Genomic DNA, 23,957 nt, shown 5'->3' on the forward strand with positions numbered 1-23,957 from the left:
ACATTTAAATAAAATAAACAAATTCAGCTCTATTTAATTCACGCAGCATAAAATCTATTTTGATAAATATTTTGTTCATCTTTAAGAAGTATCTGTTCAACTTGACAACTATAAAAATCACAAAACCTGATCTTTAACTAGAGGTTTGCCACATTTTTGAACATATAGTAGAAAAAAACCCCAAAAGTTCTCTAAAGGATAAAGTACAGGCGTCATGTAGCAGAAAAAGCTAACAATGGGTTTGATCTGCATTCCGTGTCTTTGCACATGGATACAAAAAACAGTGTTTAACAGCATATTCCAGTAGTCACATTGTGGCCCCACTCTCTGAGCTCACCTGTTCATTACATGACTATGGTACCTCCCATGTGACAGTTCTCTTAGAAACCAATGCAATGAGTCTCCTAGCAACATTAGGCCCAGACACAGGACACCAGAAAAGGACACCTATGCAGATGGTAAGTGTCTGTCTATCTATCTATCTAATTTGATTTTATCTATCTATCTATCTATCTATCTGTCTGTCTGTCTATTTATCTATTTATTGATCAATGTATCGATCCATCGTTCAAATAAATTGATGTATATTTTGTGCACTTTTTTTATTTTATTCACTGTAGCTCCCTCTTAAGATGCTGAGCAGGACCCCTAATTAGATGTCTGCTTCTGGAAAGCACATGATGCATTGAGAGATAAGGAAGTTACAATGGACACATAATTATTTATTGACTTTCTGCCTCAGACAGCTGAGGAAACATAGCAGGTTAATGTTTATTTAGCTAGGAGCATTTTTTTTTCCAAAGGATAAATATTTGTAATTGACACAGTATATATATACGTACATTGTAGGTCTGGACACATAAGAGCATGTTCCCAAAAGTAAAAAATTATAGAGATAATGCCTAAAAGTATATATTGTATATCCCTGTATATACTATAGTTATGCAATATTCTGCACACCAAGACAGCCAACCTTTAGCACATAAGTTTGTGCTATCAAATATTATTGCAGGGTGGGGATTCTTAGATAGTCAATAGGTCGTCCCCAAAAGGTCAACATGCAATAGGTTGACAGGTTCAAAAGGTCAACAGGGTCAAAAGGTTGACATGGGTTAGTTTGAAGCAAAGCTGTTGACATGGACCACCAATAAGTGTGACACATACCCTCACATACCCGCCCTTTACATTCCACTGAAACTGCCCTTACCAAAGTCACTAACGATTTACTATCGGCTAAATCCAAAGGCCTCCTCTCTATACTCATCCAGCTTGATCTGTCGGCAGCCTTTGACACTGTTGACCACCCTCTCCTGCTCAACACCCTCCGCTCCTTTGGCATCACTGGCACGGTCTTTTCCTGGTTCACCTCATACCTCTCCGATCGCTCCTTCTCCGTCTCCACTCCGAGCTCCTCCTCTCCTACTACCCCGCAGCCAGTCGGTGTTCCCCAAGGGTCAGTACTTGGCCCTCTCCTCTTCACCCTCTACACCACCTCTCTGGGCACCCTCATCAGCTCCTATGGTTTTCATTACCACCTTTATGCTGATGATACCCTAATCTATCTCTCCTCCCCCGACCTATCCCCATCACTCCTGTCCAAGGTCTCCGAATGCCTCACGTCCATCTCAGCCTGGATGACCCAACGCTTCCTGAAACTAAACATGGCTAAAACTGAACTTCTAATCTTCCATCCCCCGAACATCCCCTCTTCTCCCACTATCTCCATCAGCATTGGTGAAACCGAGATCACCTCCACCGACCAAACGCGCTGCCTCGGTGTCATCATTGACTCCTCCCTCTCTTTCACCCCCCACATTCGTGCTCTCTCACAGTCTTGCCGCTTTCACCTACGCAACATCTCACGCATCAGACCATTCCTCTCCACTGACGCGACCAAAATTCTCATTCACTCTCTTGTCATCTCCCGCCTTGACTACTGCAACATCCTTCTCTCTGGGCTACCTCTCACCCGCCTCGCACCTCTCCAAACCATTCTTAACGCTGCTGCTAGGCTCATCTTCCTCTACCGCCGCTCTACCTCCGCCTCCCCCCTCTGTCTATCTCTTCACTGGCTCCCCATTCCTTTCCGAGTTCTCTTTAAACTCCTCACCACCACCTACAAGGCTCTCTCCTCCTCCACCGCTCCTTACCTCTCTTCACTGATCTCTATCCACACTCCCTCCCGTCCTCTTCGCTCCATCACTGACCGCCGACTGACCTCTCACCTAATCACCTCCTCCCACTCCCGTGTCCAAGACTTCTCTCGCGCTGCCCCCCTGCACTGGAACAACCTCCCGCCACCCATCAGGCTTTCTGATTCCCTTACCTCCTTCAAGCGCTCCCTCAAAACCCACTTTTTTCGACTAGCCTATCCCTCCTCCTAACCTCTTTTGATCCTCCTATCCTGCCTCCGTTCCTACTTATCCTTTTGTTTTTCGTTCGTCCACCCACCTATTTTTAGTATGTTAACTCTTATGAGTAGGGTCCTCCTGCCTCACGTACTCACCCTACCTCTTTACCTCACCTGTCCTGTTCTTCCCTTCCTCTACTTCATCTTCAGTCTCCTCGACAATTTTGACACCTACTTCTGAACTGATGCTGATTTTATTTCTACCAGCTATACCCCTATTTATACTGTATTTTTCAACACACCCTGTAAGTTACCTTGTCATTTGTTTTTTGTTTGCTATGTACGGCGCTGCGGACACTTTGCGGCGCCTTATAAATAAACGTACTACTACTACTACATGGCTCGGCACACTACTATGTCCTTCTTCTATGCCAGTGAAGTAAGTACAAGCTGTTTTTTTTATTTTATCATGAAAAACTCATGCCGACATTGGGCCTTATTTTGGTTCATTCTTTCTGACAAAATCCTTCTTAGATGGGCAAAACCATGTGCACTGCAGGTGGGGCAGATGTAACATGTGCAGAGAGAATTCGATTTGGGTGGGGTTTTACTTCAAAGTGAGATCTATATTGCAGTGTAAAAATAAAGCAGTCAGTATTTTCCCTGCACAGAAACAAAATTACTCACCCAAATCTAATTCTCTCTGCACATGTTACATCTGTCCCACCTGCAGTGCACATGGTTTTGTCTATCTAAGAGGGTCCATTGTCACGTATCTGTCAAATAAGGCCCATTGTCACGTATCTGCATTTTCATGTCGACCTTTTGACCCTGTGGACCTTTTGGGGTAGACTTATTGACTGTCTATCTAGACACTGTAGATGTATCAACCAGAACCAACTAATACATTGTCTGCATTTCCTGGCTATTTTCAGATTCAGCATGTGTGCATCTCAGGTCTCTGTGTCCCTAGAAAGACGACTGGATTTTCTGGCTCATCCTAAAGCGAATTTCCTGAAATACAAAGACAGGTCCGTTAACTTCAAGAGATTTAATGCAATTGTATTTTTACCTTTAACAACCATCCCTATAGTTTGTAAGCTTGCCAGCTTTGTTTGTTATTAACCAGTCTTGTTGTATCACTGTTTGTTCACAAATGAACAGCACAGCAGAATATGCTGGAGCTTAATAAGTAACGATAAAGAAATAAATACATTTCAAAATACAATTGACATGTCAGATTTGAAATGTATTTTCCAGTGATTTCTTTATAAAATGATGGCTGTAGCTGTATACAAATATGAAGCACTGGCACTCAAATAACCACATGGGTGTAGATTTACTAAGTCATTGGTTGTCAAAGCCGATGCTCATTTGCAACTTTGACTGATAGATTTTTAACAGCAATAAGAATAAATGTTAAACACACCTGGCTGAGCGTTTATTTCTATTGCTGTTTAAAACTATTAGTCAAAGCCGACTTGACAACCTGCGGTTTAGTAAATCCACTACCTATTGCTTTATTAGCTACTGAATGGTGTGTTTCTATTGTTCACAAATACAGCTCTTACCATGAGGCCATATAAAATTTATTTCTTGCTTAATAAAGCAATATTTATTGAAATAGTATTAAATGTTATTTTTGCATTGGTGCTTTCACAATGAATGAAATGAATGACAATTATTATCAAAAATAATACACATTAAATGTAGATTTACATGCCACTAAGGGGGAAATTTACTAAAGGAAATTTGTAAAAATAAATAGTTGTATTTGTATCCAGAAATACACTCATTTTTGACATTTACTATCCCGAAAATACGGCAATTTGTATTCGCATTTCCACCTCGCCTCAGGGAACAGGCGAGGTGGAAATGGCAAATAAGGGTGGAGCATTGCATACTGATGGCAGGATATCGACGCTGCTCGCCATATAGCTCGCCGTCAGCCGCTTGCCCCCCCCCCCCCACCCTAAAACCTATAGTCAAGACTTTTTCAGTCTCGTTAGGGTAATTTGAGGGTGCTGCTTCTGAATATGACATTGGTTTCCCAGATTGGCTCTAATTTTTGAGATATTTGGGTACCTTATGAAAAACAGTAAAATGCATACTAAGTTTTGGCTATGAAGAACTGTATAGCTTTGCATGTAGAAATTACCACAAATCACTTTAAAAGAAACTCAAGATACTCAAAATGAATATTTATTTCATGAAACAACATATAAACCTGGTAAACTTTTGATATTTGGATCGGGAATGTTAATGCAGTATACAAGATCCTCTCTCGACTAAAGAAAGGCAAAAGTCTCTCCTCAATTTTCCTGTAATGGGTGATATTAACTTCTGGTTTCAAGCAATTCTTTTTTTTTTAGACTGGAAGTCAAAATTTCTGAGTCTTGTTTTGACAAATTCAGGTCTCGAATGAGATCACTAAGTTCTTCTTGGGAGAATTGCTGAGGTGCTGTAGTGCATATTAACTTGCACTGCTATCGCTTGAGCTACTTCCGTCATCTAACAAAGGAATCTCAGGAAGTTTTGAAAACACTGGTGCTGGTACCTCTGCACCATGTCGAACAGGCAGCCTTGCTGATTAAGCAGGATCTTCTAGATGAACTCATGTTTGCCTGGAAAAACAACACATTTTGCTCTTTAATGATGTTTGTGAATGAAGAAACAAGTTACTAAAAGTTTCAGATGCGGTAAGTACACAATCAAGATCAAACCACAATTACTTAAGGCCCCCATACACTAGGGGGACTTGTCCTTAGGACAAGTCGCCCCCGACTTCCCCCTGAGCTTCCCCGGCTGCTCCCCGGGGGAGCTTGATTAGATTGGCACTTGATGTGCCATTTTTTACATGTGATAAATCGTCTCGATTTATCACATGTAAAAAACCCGGGGAGCGGGGGGGGGGGGGGCTGCTGGTGGGAGCAGGGGGGCTGGGGACACTGCGGGGGACACAGACGCTGCGGGGGACACAGGCGGCATAGAGCCGGGCAGAGGGAGCCGGGAGCTGTCAGTGCTAGAAAAAAAAGCCTACTGTATACAATGAATGGGCAGCCTGTGATTGGCTGAGCGCTCTCTCAGCCAATTGCTGACTGGCTGAGAGAGCGCTCAGCCAATCACAGGCCGCCCATTCATTGTATGGGCTTTTTTTTTTTTATTCAGTGCTGACAGCTCCCGGCTCCCCCTGCCCGGCTCTATGCCGCCTGTGTCCCTCGCATCGTCCCCAGCCCCCCCTGCTCCCTCCACCGCCGCCGCCCCACTAGGTCCCAAGTCGGGTGGTCGGACGTGCAGCAGGTCCGACCACCCAACGCAGATCCGATGCGCACGGGACCGCGCATCGGATCTGAGGGGACATCAAAACTAGCCGATTTTGGTCCGATTTAGGCCAGATCCGACTGATCTGGCTGAAATCTGACCAAAATCGGCTAGTGTATGGGGGCCTTAAGACAAGCAGGTGTAGAGAGCTTATGTGGAAAATGCAATTTCAGGTTGTATGCAATATCTAAAAAATAGAGCTAATCTGTGAAAACCAATGGCATATTTGGAATCAGCACCCTCAAAATACCGTGAATACATTAAAATATCCTTGACTTTTTGGAGCATGTTATCTATGCAGCTTCAGTGTGAAAGTGTACATCCACTGAGTTTCCATCCACAACTGCAACCATCATCATTACTATACGCACATTCACCTAAAATATGCTTGATACAATAGATAAGTCAGAAAGAGGTTTCACTGTTTGTGTGCCTGTGGCTAGCTCAGAACTGTAGCTACACACCCATGTCACTCCCATGACACTGACACAATATGGATCTCTTGCATGCAACTCCAATGTTGCCACCCAGAAATACCCTTTCAATGCAGTGTGAGATCCAATCAACATCCACCCAACTCAGAATATGACCGAGAAATATAAACGCATGTGTATAATTACTTCTGCATATGCTCAGTTTACAAAAAAACAACAACACTAATTGTGACCATATTTGGAATTGTAACCAACCAAGGCCCAAAATATTTCGTTTGCCCTAAATTCATGACCCTTTTCAGGTGCCTTTGACCCTGTATACCCAAGCTAACAAATGTTTGCATTTTTTTTTTCTAATTTTGTTAGCAAACTAAAAAGCAGCTGGAAATAAACAGCGATTGCAATGGATTTGGTTACCCCAAAACCTTGGCTTCACCTAAGGATTAAAGTGGGGGGGGGACAGGGTGGATCTGAGTTCCAACATCTGTAATGGTACAGTAGGTGGAACTAGGTGTATGTGATGTCAGGTCATCACCGCTGCTGAAGTGGAGTGAACGAGCAGGCTCTGTGCATGTTGAAGATAAGATGAGAGGGGGCTGGAGGGACAGAGAGGCGGGGAAGCTGATGGAGAGACAATGGGCATGGAGCTGCTAGAGTGACAGAGGCAGAGATATAGTGTATAAGTAGCATTACTGTGGGCATTATGTGTGTGTATAAGGGGCACTGCTACAGTGGGAATTATGTATAAAGGGCACTATTTTGTGAGATAACATGTATAATGGGTTCTACTGCATAGCGTAATGAATAAGGGGTACTACTGAGGGTCATAACATGAATAAGGAGATATACAGTACTATGCCATGTAATATGACTGAGGGCACTACATGCAGTTTAATATGAATAAGATTGTGTTATTTTGTGGCATTATTTGAACTGGGGGTAGGGCACAAAATGATTAACGCATTTTTCGAGCAAGGTTATCTTAGTTGGATATTAACTACAGACAGACTTGGAGGTAGGAGGGATCTGCTGCAAGCTTACAATCTATAGAGACATAGGAGGGAATCCAGTAATAGCATAGCAGTTCCACCAAGTTGCAGGTCGAGAAGGGCAGCTATATAATACATAAGTGCCTCAGAGGGTTATGCGTGTGGTACATTAAATATGACAGGCTTGCCTGAAGAGGTAAGTTTTTTTTAGGGAACGCTTGATAGTTTAAAGGCTAGTGGAGAGTTTTATTATGCGTGGAAGGGCATTTCACAGGGTGGGTGCAGCCCGATGAAAGTCCTTTAATAGTGCATGGGAGCTAGTGATCCGTGCAGAAGAGAGACGCAAATCCTGCACAGAGCGGAGTGGCCGAGATGGGAAAAATTGGTACTTATTTCCTAGCACGGCGCCCATCGCATCGTATATCATAAGCCTTACAATGGTATGCGATGCGCCGTGATGGCACCCAATGTTGTACAATTTAAAATCGTATACCATCGCATTGTATGCCATTGAATGCCATATACAATGGTATACGATTTTAAATTGTATAAGCACCCTAATGGGTGTTTTCAATGTTAAATGGCCCCCCTATAAGATTATTAATTGTATAAGCACCGTAATGGGTGCTTACAATGTTAAAAGCACCCCCACACCACCCCCGGTATCGACGCCAATCCGAAGCATGGCGAGCGCAGCGAGCCGGCGAGGGGGGGTGGTATGCGTCCTCCGACCTTTTCATACCCTCACTATCCACGTCGGCGTGGAGTTGATTTTAGATAGTGTGGTGAGCGCACCGAGCCACCGAGCCCGAAGCGTGGCGAGCGTAGCATGGCGAGCGTAGTGAGCCCCGCAAGGGGACGCGGAATACATGTAAAATAATACGCAACCACTCGCCACGCTTCGGGCTCGGTGGCTTGCTGCGCTCGCCACACTATCTAAAATCAACTCCACGCCGACGTGGATAGTGGAGGTATGAAATGGTCGTAGGACGCGTACCGCCACCGCTCGCCACGCTTCGGGTTGGCGTTCATAGTGGGGGTGGCATGTGGGTGCATTTAACATTGTAACATTAGGGTGCTTATACAATTAAAAATCGTATAGGGGGCCAAAACGCATCGCATGCGGCTATATGGCATGCGATGCGATACAATGCATAAGATGCCATACGATTGAAAATCGTGGGCGCCGTGCTAGGAAACAAGTACCGAAAAAAATGTGTGATAAGTGAAGAGATATATGCTGGTGCAGTATGGTTAATAGCTTTATATGTGAGTAGAAGACTTTTATATTGAATATGATAAAACACAGGTAACCAATGGAGGGACTGGCAGAGCGGATCAGCAGACGATAAGCATCTTGCTAGGAAGATCAGCCTAGCAGCAGCATTTTAAATGGATTGCAGTGGTGAGAGTCTGTTCTTGGGAAGACCAGTAAGGAGACTACTATTATTACTAATTAGTATTACTATTTACAATATTACAAACAAAAATCCAGCAATGTCTGTATTTATAGATCTAATGTCACACCCTAGTTCTGGAGAAACAGTCTTGATTATGATGACAATGGTGTATTACAAAGGAATAATTAAAACTAATCCGGATATTCAAGTATGCAGTTAATAATATATTACTAGTTTGTGGGAAGAATTAATCCACACTTACCTACTTTTAAATCATAGTTGCCTACTCTCCTGCATTCTGCAGGAGACTCCCTGAAATAGCAGCAATCTCCCTCTTTCCATCATTACATCTACCAATCTCCCTCATTTCACCTAGCCCACATTACACTGTTACATTTTTGGGGAAAAAATATATAGATAAATTTACATTGAATCATCAGCACCATTTCTCTGCACTTTACCAAGTATAGTATCTCTTACTAACTGCTTTGGGGCTCATCTACATTTGGATCTAAGTCATTTTTTCTCAGATGTAGCGTTACACACCCACGCTTCTAGGTGCCACAGTCACAATATCGTTTCACAATCTCTCCATATATGGAACTAGACACGCCCTTTAAGTGGAGCATGACACGCCCCCTCAATGGGGCCCTGTGCAAAATTCTTCTACCAACTATAATCTCCATGAAACTAGTTTTCAAAAGTAGGCAAGTATGCGTTAACCCCTTCAATCCCTGAGTAACTGTTCTTGGGGTACCACATATATTTTTTTTTACTTGTTGACAGCTATGTACCATAATATCTGTAATTCACTGGATATGAGTGACAAGGTTGGAAGCACTGAATCCTATAAACAATGACATTTTTAGAGATAGTATAATACTTTACTCAACCTGGAGGTGTAGCAATTTAACAGTTAACCAGTTTTGCTGCATTTCACAAAAGGTAATGTGTTACACCTGTTGCTTCAATTTTAAATATATGGCTCTCCATACAACCGTACAATCAGTTAATGATCATCTATATATATATATATATATATATATATATATATATATATATATATATAGTCCGTGAGTCTCCGAAGCACTGCCATCTCCTGGCAGAGAGTGAAACTACATCTCTTCTCACACATGCCCAAACACAGAAAGTTTTTGCTTTGTGCGGGTTTACTAGTAATTCATGATCTTATACCATAACAAGGTACAGTTTCTGTTCCGTTCCTGGAAACCACCTGGGAATCAGGAACCTTGCTAACAAGTATGCAATTCCTAATTTGGTATTCTGTTATCTCTCCAAATTGATGGGCCTAATTCAGGTATGCAAAAGCAAACTCCTTCTCTAATGGACAAAACCATGTGCACTGCAGGGGGCCTTAATGCTTTCCTAATGTTCTGCTACCAGTGTATCATTATACAGAATTGATGGTGCTCTACTATCCATGTGCAATGATAGGTTATTTGCACTTTGAAAGCATTGTGCAATCTCCAGTTACTGTCACTCTGTTATCAGTGTGCATTCCTGATTCCTGACATTTTGCTATTTGTGGGCAGCTGTGAGTTTTTCAATGTGCTATCCTAAAGGTGCGTGCACGATGTGGAATTTTGTCTGCGTACGACTTTGACTACTATTTTTCTTGAACTCCACAGAGCCCAGAACCATAGAATACATGGTTGCCTACACTCCTGCATTCTGCAGGAGACTCCCTGAATAACAGCAATCTCCCTCTCTCCCTCATTAGTCTAGCAATCTCCCTCATTTCACCTACTTCACATTACACTGTTAAATTTTTGGGGAAAAAAGGAATGAGAGACAGATACATTTACATACCTCCCAACTTTTTAATGGCAAGAATAGGCACACTCAATGCCCGAAAGGGGGTGTGGCTTATGCAAATTATGGTGTGGTGTATGCAAATTGGGGCAGCACCCCTGTTTTCAGCCACTGCATTTCTGAGTAGACGCTGTGCACATGCGCACAGCATCTATTCTGTCAGATTAGGGGTGACTCCCAACTGCCCCCTCCCTCGCAGCCGGACACTGCCGGCCGCGGGAGGGACAATCCCACGTTTAGCGGGACAGTTGGGAGGTATGCATTTACATTGAATCATCAGCACCATTTCCCAGCACCTTACCAAGTATAATAGCTCTTACTAACAGTTTTTGGGCTCATCGATATTTGGATATGTAATTTTAAAATATTCCTCTCACATGTAGCTGTACACACCCACACTTCTAGGTGGCAGGTTCACAATCTCTTTTCACAATCTCTCTCCATATATGGAACTAACCACGCCCTTTGGGTGGATGGGGCACTGTGCAAACTTCTACTACCAACTATAATCTCCCTGAGACTAGTTTTTAAAAGTAGGCAAGTATGTTTTAAATTGTATTCTCCAGAAGAAGCCTGGAGAGGATAAGCAGGTGGGCGGTGATAGGGTTGGGCCCATATAACTCATCCATTAGGCCCCACCCATTCATGGCATTCAAGTGTGGCCTAAATGATTTGATTAACAGAAATGCGTCACTAGGCAACATACCCTCCACATGCAGCACAATTTCTTATTCACTAGGAAGCAAGTGGGCAGAATGCGGGAGGGGTACCCACACTGCCCCAAAAATAAAAAAATCCCAGCAGGATCATAGATAGTACTTAAATATAAATGAATCTAAACAGTGTTTTACTGAGAAATCCTCACTGTATAGCTGCATGTTGGTTTCCCTAGATAATATATTTGGCCAGTACTCTACTTTTGTCAGTGCGCCATTTCAGTAAGCCTTCATAATACTATTTGAAATTCTCATATTCCTATTTCCTATGGGAAACTCCAATTACAGTTCTGCAATGTATATGGTGCATCTTTTCCTGATTTTGTCATTTCCCTGTGAATTCTCTTTATTTTTAACCTTAATTGTTTTAGAATTGTCCCTCACGCCATTCAGCACTAATCAGATTTGAAACCTGCATTGTTAAATATAAATAACAGCCACCAGATTGTCAATAGCAGTTATTATTGTCACTAGGTGCTTACTCCTATTATTTGTCATTTAATTACAGCCTATTAATCACAGCTCCCCTAAAGAGCACAATAAGTCTGTAATTACAGGTGACCCTTGCTAACAAGCTTTCTAAATGCCAGAATGCTGGGAAAACCTGTAATTACTGTGTCACTCTCTTATGTCTCTCGCTACCCCCTCCTTGTTCTCAGCAAACACAGGAACTCTCAAATTGCTCTCAGCGCTAGCCATAAATAGGAACCAAAGTACAGTAATTTGTTTATTCAGTGGAGACTATGGCACATGTAGTTCAGACAAACTTACTGACATTGTAATTGTAGTATAAAATTTATCTAATTAGTAATTACAACATATTTTAAAGTATGGCTAAATTATTAATTATTGGTTACAAACATAGAAGTGATGGAAAATATTCTCTTTGTACTTTGTATGTAGCATAAGCAACTGAAGTTGCACTCACTGTTGGTGGTATCAGAAGGCTTCACAATATGTAACTAGTGTTAACTTGTGTCTAAGCAGCGTCAACAATGCATCTATGAAAGGGCATAGGGAAAGCTGGCAATTATTCAAGCACAATTACAAAGGTTTGTAATTGGATCATTACAAAAGGCAATGTAATAGGGATGGAGATGTATAATATGGTGGAGATTGTGAAGGCTATAACAATATTACATTGTAAATGACTGATTAGTAATATAAAATAAAGCTAATCCAATGAAATTACTAGTATAATAGCTAGAGTAGAACTTAATCAGCTCTGCTGCAAAGGATTTAAGTAAAATTATAAGGTCATTCTTCCACTCCCACACCCATCGTGGCTGATTTCATACTAGCTAGCCGTTCAGGATGGATGGCAAAAAAGCTGTGCTGGGCTTTTAGTGTATAATGTGGGTTATAGGGTCCTTTCACAAAGCCTGTAAATGGCTTGGCTGCCGGGTAGCAGCCGGATGTATCCACTAAAACGGACGGCTGCCAGGCTATGGCCAGGCTGTCCTTACATGACAGTGTCTCACACAGGCAGATGTGGCCTTTCAAACACACCGGTTTTTAGTGTGCTGCTATAGCTCTTCCCCACCCCAAAGTTTTCATCACATTGAAGCCCACCCCCTGAAATCATGTGAAAAGCATGGCAGAATATATGTAGGTATATTTTATATATTTTTAGATTTTATTTTTTATTATAGTTTATACATTTATTTATAAGTACACCATTAAATCTAGCTAAAAACCGTTTCATGGGGAAACGGTCATCTGTCAGACCACACTTAGGTCGACAGTCATTAGGTGGACCCCGGAAGGTCGACTGGTCCCAAGGTCGACAGGGTTAAAGGTCGACATGGCTCAAGGTCGACATGGACCAAGGATGACATGGGTTTATGTCGACAGTCATTAGGTCGACATGAATTTTTTTACTGTTTTTTTGAGCCGACATGTTCCGACAGGCGGTATTTCATGCCCTACCATCCACTAGGGCGTGTTAGGAGAATAAAATAGTGTGCCGAGCGTAGTGAGGCACCGTGCCCGAAGCATTGCGAGCGAAGCGAGCGATGCGAGGGTCTGCTCCAACTGTGTCCATGTCGACTGTGTCGACATTCGGGTCAAAAAACTGTGAAAAACTCATGACTGTTGACCTAAACCCATGTCGACTTTGGCCTATGTCGACCTAAATCATGTCGACCTTGTCCCATGTCAGGGGCTGCGGTTGACCTTGACCCATGTCAGGGGCTGCGGTTCAACTCCAACTGTGTCCATGTCGACTGTGTCGACATTCGGGTCAAAAAAGCTTGTGATTGGCTGAGCGCTATCTAAGCCAATTGCTGACTGGCTGAGAGAGCGCCCCCCCCCCCGCATTGACGGCTCCCGGCTCCCTGCGGAGGTAGTGCAGGCGGGGATCACAGGCGTCGCAGAGCAGAGACAGAGCTCAGCCAATCAGCGGCCGCCCGGTATTTGGAATAGGATTTTTTCCTATTCTCCCGCCACGCCGACGGTCTCTGCTCTGCGACGCCTGCGGTCCCCGCCTGCACTACCTCCGCCGGGAGCCGTCAATGCATAGTGAAAAATCGCATAGTGTATGGGGGCCTTAACACTCAACTGATCCGATCCAATGCACACGGAATCATAGGTACATGATATACAATTTGATACTTTTCACATGTTTTGTGTGCTGATGAGTCGAAATTGTGTAGAAAAGGGCCAAATTGTACTAGTGTATGACACACTCTCCAATCCTATGAAAATTGATTTGTTTTTACTATATGTATTTATTTAATTGTTTTTGGCTTGTCCATTGGCTAGATGGTTGTGGCTTCAGATATAGCACCATGCTGAAGCCTTGTAAATAATTGCTACTTTATAAAATACAGGCACCTTTGACTTCTCGCAGGCGATTTCATTTAGTCCTTTAAGTTATTTTTTTATACAAGGCCTTTTTTATTATATAATTTTCTGATTTTACATTTTCTTCAATGCTTCAATAAAAATATTTAAAAAATAAGTCAGACACCTACATGTGTGCTAGATGCAAAATCAGGCAGTATTTTCCTTAATTTCATTGAAATTGCAACTGTACTACATGGCTTGATTTACAACAAGTTTTTTTTATGCAAAGTATTACTGTTTACCTTGATTTACACAGATCTCTAATGAAGTCCCTTTCTGCGTACATGATTGTCTAAACAATTTGTAAATCGCAGTTACTATCATTGGTACACTTAATAATAATAATAATAATAATAATTTTATTTATATAGTGCTCTTTCTCCAATAGGACTCAAGGCGCTTAACAGATAGAATGAATGTAATACAGTACAGAAAAGCTTTTCATAAACAATACTTAAGGGACTGAAGGAAACGCTTGAGTAAATAGGAAAGTCTTGAGTCTGTTTTTGAAGAATTCTAGAGTGGGGGTCTCACAAACTGTGCGGGGAAGTGAGTTCCATAAAGTCGGAGCTGAATGGCTAAAAGCTCGACCCCCAGATGAATTACGGGAGATCCTAGGTACTGCTAAAAGTCCTTCATCTACAGACCGCAGTAATTGGCTGGGACAGTATGGAATCAGAAGCTGCTTCAGGTACCTTGGGCCTTGGCCATGTAGGGCTTTGAAACTCAATAGATTGATCTTGAAAATTATTCTCCATTTTATTGGCAGCCAGTGAAGGGAGTAGAGAATGGGAGTAATGTGGCTAGAGCGGGGCAGTTTAGTTAACAGCCTGGCAGCTGTGTTTTGTACCAGCTGTAATCGGTGCAGTTCTTTTGCTGGTAGACCAAGGTAAAGGCCATTGCAGTAATCCAAACGAGATGATACAAATGCATGTATGACTTTTGGCAGGTCTTCAGATGAGATTAAGTGTTTGATTCTGGCTATGTTCCTTAGATGAAAGAATGAGGATTTGATTGTGGCTGATATCTGATGTTTAAGTGTCACTTGTTTCCTATTCTCTCGTTCGCCGCTACCCGGACTCTGTTATGCACCGTGCGCTCCCTGCTCCCGCTTGCCGCTACCTCTCCAGTCCACCCGCTAGCCCACTACCCCTCCTGCAGCTCCCCGCTACCTCTCCTGCCGCTAGCTGATTACCCCCTCCGCATCACCCACGGACCGGACCCTGCTCTCCGGTCTCTGTTCCCCGCTCCCCCAGACGGACCCTGACACCCCCCCGCCTGCAAGCTCCCCCCAGACCCTACTCTCCTGCAGCTCCCCCGGATTACATGCCAAATCATATCAGGAGCTGCCAGGGGAGCTCAGTGGAAGTCGGGGCCGACATTAGGCCGACTTGTCCTTAAAACAAGTCGGCGTAGTGTATGCCTTTAGAGCCAGATTAAACCCTGGGGAGGTCCCTAGGCAGTCTAAATTTGGGGGCCCTCTCACAAATTATCTCCTAATAAATTTTTAATTTTACAAACAACAGTCTACAATCTGGAATCTGTATGGGAATGCGATGACTATGGTTTATATACTTTCATTTGTTATTGGGTACTTTACGTTAAAACAGTACTCTGAGTCTTTCGTCTTCTTTGAATTGATTTGTTTTTGTTTATCTTTTGGAAGCAAATAAAGAAAGCATGAGGTGCAGGGCGCATAATCTTTAAGACAAAAACAGCCCAGATGATCCTCAGGAAATATGGCTGTCCTCTAGTGGATTTTCTGCTCAGTTCTACTACAGTTGTGGCTTACACATAGTAACATAGCAACATAGTAACATGGATTGTGAAGTTGAAATAAGACACAAGTCCATCGAGTTTAGCCTTATTATGAACTTATACTATAGTATCCTATCTTCAGCATTTCCTGAGCCCTTGACTGCTAATTATCCTACTGTTCCACTATGCATTATAATTAATGGTTGCATTCCCAGATGTCTTTCTCCGCTAAAAATTGGACCAACTCTTTCTTAAATATATGAAGTGAGTCAGCCATCGCAATGTTTTCTGGAAGATACTTCCAGATCTTAACTGCCCTTACTGTGAAGAACTCTTACATTCGCTGCATGTGAAATCTCCTTTCCTCCAGCCTTAGGGGATGCCCGCTTGTCCTGTGCATAGACCTTATAGTAAACAAAACACCTGACCGTTCTCTGTATTGCCTTTTTTCCAATGTGAACATTCCTAGCATGACTAACCGATCCTCGTAGTCCAATAACCTCTAAATTCTTTATCAATTTGGTTACCCTTCCCCATAATATCTTTTGGTGTGGTATGGTGTGGTGCCCAGAACTGAACACTGAATACCAGGAATATATACATGATTTTCCCATTAGCCCTTGAAATTTTCTTTCTAACATTCTTTCTAACAACTTCCAAGCATAACATGGATTAAACTTAGGAATTGTGGGCGCTTGACTTTGTTTGTTCAGATGGTATGATTAGAATCTCCGAATGGATGGATAAGGAGAAAAAGAAACACACAATATGTGTATTAATAACACGCTAAACTCCAAATGCAAGTGTAAGGAGGTAAAGTGGGATCCCAAATATAGAAGGCGTACCAGAACTCACAATGAACTGTGGTACTGGACATATATAACGGTATCTTTAAAGTGGATCACCACAGGTGCAATCAACAAGATGGGTGCTGGATACAGACAGATGAATACTCCAATGTGCGTACCATTACTCACTGGGGAATAAGGACGTGTAAGCCTATAAGGGTTTCTTTCAAGGCTATCCCTTCTCCAGTGAACATATGAACATGCAACAAACAAGGGGGGTCTCGATGGTAATCGTACCAGTACTCACTGCAAAAGCAGGCCAGTCACATTCATAAAGGTATCTTTAGGTGAAGAAAATCCCTCTTCACTCTCCTGTTTCAATTCCACTCACAGTGAAAAAATGGCATGTGGAATAAAGTGCCAAAGACACAATGGAGGAACAGGTCTCAGTACAAAGGATTTAATATTAAAACTTGTAATGTGGCCAATAGGCCATAAAGCCACAATAACAAGATAAAAAAGCAATAAAAATGAACTCACTTAGCTCCCGACATGTTTCGGCGGTCACAGCCGCCTTTTTCAAGGATAAAGTGAGTAAGCACATAACAGGATATATATACCCCATGAAGGAACTACTTCCGGTTCATCGTCATAATAATAGGAAACAATAGTTCCATACCCTAAACAACCTCCCTGAAGCGCTAAGTGGCTAATGCAGATGGTAATCTGCCAGGAGCAATAAAAATAAAAATAAGGCATAACAGGTTTACCAGGTGTCCTGAGATGTCCGGTGGGATGTGTGGGACCCTGTTCGCAACGGGGCTTCCGCACGGTGGAACGCACAACAGGAAGTGCGTGTGCGTACCATGGAACGCATGATGTCCGGTGGGGTGTGTGGAACCCTGCTCGCATCAGGGCTTCCGCACAGTGGAACGCACAACAGGAAGTGCGTGTGCGTACCATGGAACGCATGGTGTCCGGTGGGGTGAGTGAAGCAACTCGCACACCGTGGCTTCCGCCCGGTGGAACGCACGGCCGGAAGTGCGTATACATAGTATGGAACGCAGGGCGAGCCGGAGTGTATTCCTCCGGCTTCCGCCCTGTGAAACGCACACCCGGAAGTGCGGCTAGGCGCTGATGAAGCGCATGCACTAACCAGGAAACCGGATGTGTTAACAACTGCGTCCCTGGAACGCAAAATAAAGAAATGAAGCATAATTATGATTCAACGAGTAATAACAGGACCATATGAACTGGGTCCAGCTAGTGAATGTGGGTGGAACCTATGTGTGCATATTCTATGTGCTGTTTTGACAAAGAGACCGGATTAGTGGTTCCCTCATTTACATATTATCAGCATAAGAGCACAGGGGTATACCACAACATAACAATATAACAACATTAAAGGTATAAAATCAGATAAAAATAGAATAAAAATCAGGACATATAAGGACAATCAGAGAAACCATTTTAATTCGAACTCGTGATTAAGGCCATGTGGACTCAGAGTGGATAAATTGAAAATCCATCTCATCTCAGTTTGGGCCAACATGTTCGGCAAGGCGCACCTTTAGGTTTCTCTTCGTCTTACCTATATATAATTTGTCGCTTGAGCAGCGTATGGCATAAATCACATAGTTCGAATTACAAGTAATAAATTGCTTGGGTTTAATGCACTGGTTGTTCAATCTAAATTCAGTAAACTTTCTGATAGTAGAAGGGTAGGCTTTGCACATGGCGCAATCACCACAGCGGTGGAAGCCGTTATTGCGCGTGGACATATTCCCTTGTTCAAAAAATGCACTAATGACCAACTTATCCTTCAAACTGGCCGCACGTCTATAAATGAATTTATATGTAAATGAGGGAACCACTAATCCGGTCTCTTTGTCAAAACAGCACATAGAATATGCACACATAGGTTCCACCCACATTCACTAGCTGGACCCAGTTCATATGGTCCTGTTATTACTCGTTGAATCATAATTGTGCTTCATTTCTTTATTTTGCGTTCCAGGGACGCAGTTGTTAACACATCCGGTTTCCTGGTTAGTGCATGCGCTTCATCAGCGCCTAGCCGCACTTCCGGGTGTGCGTTTCACAGGGCGGAAGCCGGAGGAATACACTCCGGCTCGCCCTGCGTTCCATACTATGTATACGCACTTCCGGCCGTGCGTTCCACCGGGCGGAAGCCACGGTGTGCGAGTTGCTTCACTCACCCCACCGGACACCATGCGTTCCATGGTACGCACACGCACTTCCTGTTGTGCGTTCCACTGTGCGGAAGCCCTGATGCGAGCAGGGTTCCACACACCCCACCGGACATCATGCGTTCCATGGTACGCACACGCACTTCCTGTTGTGCGTTCCACCGTGCGGAAGCCCCGTTGCGAACAGGGTCCCACACATCCCACCGGACATCTCAGGACACCTGGTAAACCTGTTATGCCTTATTTTTATTTTTATTGCTCCTGGCAGATTACCATCTGCATTAGCCACTTAGCGCTTCAGGGAGGTTGTTTAGGGTATGGAACTATTGTTTCCTATTATTATGACGATGAACCGGAAGTAGTTCCTTCATGGTGTATATATATCCTGTTATGTGCTTACTCACTTTATCCTTGAAAAAGGCGGCTGTGACCGCCGAAACATGTCGGGAGCTAAGTGAGTTCATTTTTATTGCTTTTTTATCTTGTTATTGTGGCTTTATGGCCTATTGGCCACATTACAAGTTTTAATATTAAATCCTTTGTACTGAGACCTGTTCCTCCATTGTGTCTTTGGCACTTTATTCCACATGCCATTTTTTCACTGTGAGTGGAATTGAAACAGGAGAGTGAAGAGGGATTTTCTTCACCTAAAGATACCTTTATGAATGTGACTGGCCTGCTTTTGCAGTGAGTACTGGTACGATTACCATCGAGACCCCCCTTGTTTGTTGCATGTTCATATGTTCACTGGAGAAGGGATAGCCTTGAAAGAAACCCTTATAGGCTTACACGTCGTTATTCCCCAGTGAGTAATGGTACGCACATTGGAGTATTCATCTGTCTGTATCCAGCACCCATCTTGTTGATTGCACCTGTGGTGATCCACTTTAAAGATACCGTTATATACGTCCAGTACCACAGTTCATTGTGAGTTCTGGTACGCCTTCTATATTTGGGATCCCACTTTACCTCCTTACACTTGCATTTGGAGTTTAGCGTGTTACAAATACACATATTGTGTGTTTCTTTTTCTCCTTATCCATCCATTCGGAGATTTTAATCATACCATCTGAACAAACAAAGTCAAGCGCCCACAATTCCTTGTCTTGCTCCAGAATATCCATAGTGGGGACTCCAAAGTGATCCTCCTTTAGGAACTGAGGCTGCATGGACTGATAGCGCCTTGGGACTTTTCCGTTTTTTGTCTAATGGATTAAACTTACATGAGCAATAATAGTTTTTTGCTTTTGTTTTTTATTCCAGGCCATCGGTATACTGGCAGGACAGAATAAACATAATTCCTATTGGTAGTAAGTAGTATCACATTTCAATGCTAATTTAATGCATCATTTAACTAAGAACAACTAGGGGTCACTGCAGAGTTACAGACAAGCCATGTTTGTGAACTAACAGTATCTTGTACTTTATTTACTTTGGAGTTAGTCTGCTGAGCTTTATGCAATTTATTCATATCTAATCTTGCAGCTACAAAAGTTTGGGTGATCATGACAATTTTACATCAGAGCTGGATCTAGACCTAATGAGGCTCTGGGCAAGATTCGATTTGAGGCCCCTCTCAAACAATCCATAGAACTATATTTTTATTCTTGATTATGAGAGGCATCACAAAAGCACCTAGGTGCATGCGCAGTGTGATCACAGCACTACCAATCTACCTATAAATGCCCAGCTGCGTGAACATTGGTATTACTCACAAATCTGAATAAGGTCCTAGTCTTTTGGAAGTAGACTTAATTTTGTGTGTCCAAACTTTTCTCATCCTAGCAAAGTACATCATGTAACATTGTCACCAGTTCCTATTAAGTCAGTAGGCTGCATTCTCTGGATTATTGGTTCAGGACCTTGTATTTATTTGACTGTATAGGATCTAATTGATGATTGTATAAAGATACTGTAATTATACCTTATACCATAGTTAAAAACTGTATACTCTGGGCCTGAATCTACACAAAGATACTTAGATATGTCAAACAAAGACGTATTACCCTAACTCCTAACCCTAATACCAGTCAGCTAAACCCTACACAACCCTAATTCCCTAACCCCTAAATTAACCCTAATACCCTAACTTTAAGCGTTTCCCACTTAGTACTATGGGCTGTTATGTTGCAAATATATTACAAGTTCCTAACAAGCACAGTACAGACAACAGAACTCATGATGTCATAAAGTAGTCACTACTCCAGGAGCATTTTGAGAGGCTGAATTTCTTCTTGGGGCTTATTCAAGGGCCCCTTGGGACCCACGGGCCCTAAGCGGATGCATAAGTTGCCTTGTGGGATATACGGTCCTGTTTTACATAGGCTATGATCAGTGAGGGCTATCAACACAATAGTTGGCTGTGCAGAGTTGTGTAAATGCCTAAATACAACTGTTTTCAAACTTATTTATTGTAGAAAGAATAGGGCTGGTACAAGAGCGCACTGGTACTGATGACAACTATAATACTAAGTGTACAGATGCACACAACTCTTGTATAGGGTGAATATAGTCATTTCATCTTATGCACACATAGGAGGAGCACTTAAGGCCAAATTGCCTTCAACTCAGCTCCACAGTTCACTTCCCAGATGTGGTCTTCCTGCTATGAGGCTAGACATGTAAATTGCTGGAATAGAGGGCTTCACTTACACCTACCTTTGTTCCTTTGTTCCCAATATCCCAATATGCTGATTCTGGGTATGCTCCTCTCTCCACATTCCAGTGTCTGACTATTTTAAAAGTGAGCTGTACTGTTTCATGGTGTCAAATGCAATTGTTGTGTGGTAGCCCACTGCACAGATACTACAGGGTCTGTCTGAAATCATCCATATTTTAATGTCTTGTACTACACAAATACACTTTTATGGTCAGCCACCATCATGTTGCTTTAGCTGAGCCCGAACTGAAGGATATATAACTTGACCAGTTCCATGGTCTACATAAAAATGCATTTATATTGATAAGAACCCTAATGGATGTGTTTATAAACCTGAGGGGAGGCTGAAATGTAAATATGTCATGGAAAGAAATTTGAATATTTATGTTGATTTCCCTTTAACAGGTCTGACTGCAAGGCAAATGGAGCTGGCACAGCACAAAACCATAAGCAGGATGTATAAGGAAGACAGGTGACAAGATAATGATGTTTACAAGTGTAATGTCAGCACTTACAGGGGAATTCAATTGGCAGCGGGAACTTTTAGAAAACCCTTCGCACAGGGTGTTTCCCTCAGTCGCATGGTTTTGCTATCTAATTAGGAAACAAAAAGAAGATGCAGTGATTTCTATCGAAATATTTATTTTTTTTCTCACACCTCTAGAGCAAGGCTGATCTGTTCCTAAAATTGTAAATAAAAAAAAAAAAATCACAGGGACTTGCTTTGGCATCCCAATGGCACCCACTAAAAAGGACTAATTAAGCAATTGGAAGTTTACAATTGGCTTAATTATTCCTTCATTTCTTCTCCAGCAGCAGGATGAGGCTCCTACAACAGGTGTGTTGTGTCTTTAAGTCTGTGAGTAATGAGTATATGTGTGTGTATGAGTATGAGTGTGTGCATTACACCCCCTCAGTAGCAGTTTGGAGAACAATAACCCCCCCCCATGTAAAGATGGAGTGGAGACCATCATGGGCTGAGGAGACCACAGATCAGCTGTTTTTGTGAGTGCGCATACCCACAGTAATCAAATTAAATTTACCCTAAGGTGCAGCATGGCAAAGTTTTTGTCATGAATATCAAAATAACAGGGTTTAATTTATTTATACAGTATAAGCAAGGGAAACAAGTACCATCACAAAGGTTTTGATTTTATCTTATTACAGGCCCTCTCCCATCTGGCCTGTAAAGTCCAGTGCCCTGGTGGCTGTCCTGTCCCCCCGATTGGAGAAACTGGCGCTAGCAAAAAGCATTAGTCAAGGATGGATGGAAGACCGACCTGTATACAGCATAGTGAGTCCAGATACCTTAAAGAAAAACACTGTTGTATTGCAGATAGGCAATCTCTCTCACACATGTTACACAAATCCTTTAGTGTGTCTGAATTTGCTGCAGGTGACTGAAGCAAGCAAGAGAGCCTCTGCTAGCCCACACACTATTCAGCTAGCCAGGCCGAAGAACCGTAGTGCCCTCTCTCTGCCAGGCACACCAAACAGCAAGCAGGAGGATAGTGATGAGTGCTCCAGGTCTGAAAAAGTGGGTGTTCCCTCATCTAGAACAGAGACCTTAGCAGGTAATTGCATTCGTATGCAGAAGTGGCCCTGTGGCAGAATGCTGCTGAAGAATTGTCTAGCAAATTATACGCTGACTATATTATTATTTCAGATTGATAAAAGGGGGATGTTTGCTCTTGGACAATCTCCTATCTGTGTGCTGAACCTCCATTATCTGCTAAAGGTTGTGGATGGGAGGAGGGTGACTTTCTCTCAAAACAATTCTATACGGTAACCAATTGCAGTGAACTGGGCCACACTGAATATATGAGGGCAGTTACTGAGCAAGAAAGTCAAATTGTAACAGGATCACATAGATTAAGTCAGTGGCAGCATTTACATACTGCATACAGCAGCAGCAGTTGTTGTTGTGATGATAATAATGATGATGATGATAATAATAATAATCATAATAATAATAAAATGTTATGCTATGAAGCATTTCCAGGACACTCAGCTGCCCATTTAGAAATGAACACAATTACATGGGAGTGTACACAGGAAATACGTGAAAATAACTAAAATTGGATTTTAATCTCCAGACGTGTCCTACACAGCTCTCAGCAGGGTTACGTTGTGCATACAAGTGTGTAATGAAATAAAGGTAGTTTAGAGATGTCACTTGACAGTATTAATAGCAAATGCTGAAGCTGCATTTTACTTTTGTACATACTGTAATACTATATTATACTCATAAGCACAAGAGAAGAAATTATGGACAGTTATTAATAAACTGTAGGAGATAATGAAAAAAAAACATAAAATACAAAAGAAATTAGGAAACATCCATTGTTCTCTGCTTTACAAATCTAATGGGAATCTTCTTTCTTGTTGATGTCCAAATGGAAATGTCAATTATGTAATGCGAATATACAGTCACTCTTCATATAATATACAGCACACTAATGATTCCATTCCAGCACATCATTAGATACGCTGCCTAAAATAAAAGGTGGACTTACTGCTCTTGTACTATGCCTGCTTCTACCTCTACCCCATCCTGTCTCTCCAGGTGTAAGAAGACACAAATCAATGCAAACTGATGTGCACTGAAGTGCCAAAAGGAATGGGGTAGCAGTAGGTAAAGGTAATAGCAGG

The 23,957-nt window shown here is 42.4% G+C and overlaps 1 protein-coding gene across 1 annotated transcript in view; it reads left to right on the top strand.

Moving 5' to 3' along the window:
- Positions 1-314: 314 nt before the first annotated feature.
- Positions 315-23,957, top strand: part of SPMAP2 (sperm microtubule associated protein 2) — a 33,168-nt gene continuing 9,525 nt past the window's right edge. Inside the window, exons 1-6 of the mRNA XM_083158292.1 lie at positions 315-458; positions 3,286-3,381; positions 19,910-19,956; positions 21,711-21,777; positions 22,473-22,599; positions 22,702-22,879. Of these exons, the coding sequence (XP_083014418.1) occupies positions 3,293-3,381; positions 19,910-19,956; positions 21,711-21,777; positions 22,473-22,599; positions 22,702-22,879 (508 nt within the window). The 5' untranslated portion in view covers positions 315-458; positions 3,286-3,292. The remainder of the gene's footprint in view (positions 459-3,285; positions 3,382-19,909; positions 19,957-21,710; positions 21,778-22,472; positions 22,600-22,701; positions 22,880-23,957) is intronic.

Source organism: Crinia signifera, chromosome 1, assembly GCF_055691185.1.
Source record: "Crinia signifera chromosome 1, ASM5569118v1, whole genome shotgun sequence".
Classification (NCBI taxonomy): Eukaryota; Metazoa; Chordata; class Amphibia; order Anura; family Myobatrachidae; genus Crinia; species Crinia signifera.